Source organism: Aplysia californica, unplaced genomic scaffold (genome assembly GCF_000002075.1).
Source record: "Aplysia californica isolate F4 #8 unplaced genomic scaffold, AplCal3.0 scaffold00506, whole genome shotgun sequence".
In the NCBI taxonomy this organism is placed as follows: Eukaryota; Metazoa; Mollusca; class Gastropoda; order Aplysiida; family Aplysiidae; genus Aplysia; species Aplysia californica.
The window spans coordinates 449,048-451,547 of record NW_004797776.1 but is presented as its reverse complement, the minus strand read 5'-3'; the positions used below and the strand labels follow the sequence as shown (position 1 = coordinate 451,547).

General features: G+C 38.9%; 1 protein-coding gene across 1 annotated transcript in view; it reads left to right on the top strand.

The window, feature by feature from the left end:
* LOC101846758 overlaps positions 1-2,500 on the top strand; it is a gene marked incomplete in the record, with an annotated part of 114,609 nt that overhangs the window by 40,711 nt on the left and 71,398 nt on the right. Inside the window, 2 exon segments of the mRNA XM_013086796.2 lie at positions 670-765; positions 2,214-2,312. Of these exon segments, the coding sequence (XP_012942250.1) occupies positions 670-765; positions 2,214-2,312 (195 nt within the window).

Below are 2,500 nucleotides of genomic sequence, written 5' to 3'. Positions count from 1 at the left end.
TGTGGTTTGCTCCTTCTTTCCTATCAAACATCTGTCGTCTTTATCTCTTCAACCTTTTTTGTGTATGTTACTCTCTTGTAACACATCATCTATTCTTCGGCATTTATATGACCTTATAGTGTTGCAAGTGCCGAAAACACTTACTAAAACTAAAAACGTTACCAAACTAAACTATACACTAGCAAGAATATTCGCATGTGTGTCAATGTGCATGTCTGTGCACCCACAAACTGGCTAATTAGACCTCTCGAGCTCTCAGGTTTCCACTATACCAAGTTAAACTGTGTCTGCGAGTCTTTGTGTTAATATTTTGGTAATGTTTTTTATGCATTGCAAATACAGTGTTCAGGTGATTTGATATTCTGAAGAGTACTGTGTATAGACACATGCCATTGTAGTCCAAAGTTCCCTTTGGGATGAGATGAAATCATCTTTCTCTCTTTCTGATTTGGAAGGTCTTGGTAAGTAATTAAATGAACCCCACTGCTTTTTTGTTGTTGTTGTTTTGTTGTTTTTTTTCTCTCTCTCTCTTTTTCTTCATTCTTACATCTACATTGTAAGTAATTTTCCTATCTTTCTTTCTGTCTTGTTTGTTGCCTCTTTCTCTGTCAACAGGACATGCTCTTTGAAATTTTTAGTTTCAAGTTGAATTCATTTTGTTTGCTTCAGTTGCTGGGTGCAGAGCACAGAAAGGATCTCGAGAACTTGAAGAATGAAATCCAAGCCTTGAAGGCTGAGAGCAATGGCAAAGACATGAAAATTGAGGTGGGTCAAAGCCACGCCTCCATCTTCCACCCTTTAGTTGTCTGGTGACATGTTTCTAAGGGACAGTATGGGGGAAAGTGCAGTGAAAGTCTACTACTTCAAGAATAATATCTCACTAAAAGTGAAGGTTCTTACGTGGTCTACTCTTTGGATATGTCATTGAAGGGTTACTCTAGCTGTGAAGACTGGCCCAGGGCACCCTGAAATATTGCTGTCGAACTGGGCTCAGATGAGATTGAAATATCTAGCAAGCTGAGGGTGGGTCTATAATTGCTCGAGAAAAATGCTTGAAGTGTATGTGTGAGAGATAGATTGTGGGTGTGTATTTGTTCTGATTAATCTGGCATGGTCATTATACTTATCCAGAGCTGCCAACCTTACACCAAAAAAGCGTATTTGTAAGCTTTTTCAGCGATCGTAAGATTTTACACCGCTTTGCCGAATTGTACAACTTTTTGCTTGATCCGATGAATCGTCAAAACAAAATCTCGCTCCGTTTGCTATTCCGATTCGTGACCACCAGCGGTCCAATGTATTATTAATAGGCCCCATGACAGCAAATGTACAATTGGACGATAACACAAACACCATCACAGTGACATCCCTTGATTGATTTTCACCTAATTTCGTTTTGTTTAGGCCTACTTCCGCCAAGTTCGTGTTGCGTGGTGGTCTGTTCTTTTAATTTTTGCGAGTTTTAATTGCGTGTGCGACGAAATAGTGATGTTTGATATATTGTACTCTTTTTTTTACAATCTTACACTTTTTTAGCTAAGATCTTACACTTTTGTGGCCGGTAGGGTTGGCAGCTCTGCTTATCAAGTGGTTGTGAGGAGATGTAAAGCCCTGGGTTTTAATGGTGATTCTTCACTTTAGTATCTTACAATATCCCTTTTTGTCAGACTTTCTGACTAGCAGAGGAGTCATGTACATCCTCCCGAGACAGCTCTGGGGTATAAGCTGTAGACACAACTAGTGTAAAGTTAGCTTCCTCCGTTCACTAAACTCTGTGTCATTAGCTTTGCGGATATGACTTCTGTATGTTTATTGTGTTTATAACATGGTTGTTCACCATCGCACCAGTGCCTCTTGTGCTGACTAGGTTTTTCATCATTTTAAACAGTTTATTTATAGAGGTATGGGCAATCCATGTTAAGTTGCTGTTTTAGCCTAGGTTCTTTGCCCTAGTTTCAAATATGTGCACCTGATTCACTTCAAAAGGGAAAATGTTTCATAGAGTATCTGTCTTTCAGCTGGAAGATGGTATCCCACATAGATACTTTACTTTTACTTTACTTTTCCGATCCAGCGGCCATTTGGGTTCTAGCCCTTCGGTCTGATCCCACATAGATCAGATAGACCTTTTTGACAAGCAGCCCCCCTAAGTTATTTATATATTGTGTAAAAATTGCCACTAATGACTATAAAATGTTGTGCCTTTTCTACAGGCCCTTGAGAAGCACCGTGCCTGGATGGATGAGCTCAACAAGGACACAGTACATAACTTCAACCACAGCTTCCATCACGACTTCCACGGTGGCTGGAATGTAAGTACTTTGTGAAGTTTTAGCTTGAGTGTCAGATGGGATTTTTCTATTTTGTAACTATTATGTATAGTAAAAATTGGTACAGTTTTTTGTTTTTTTGTTTTTGGTTTAGTGTCTAGTGTCACATTTGAAATAAAGACTTTAACTTGACTTTGACTTTTAAACATACAAAAGATGTTAAGCTACCG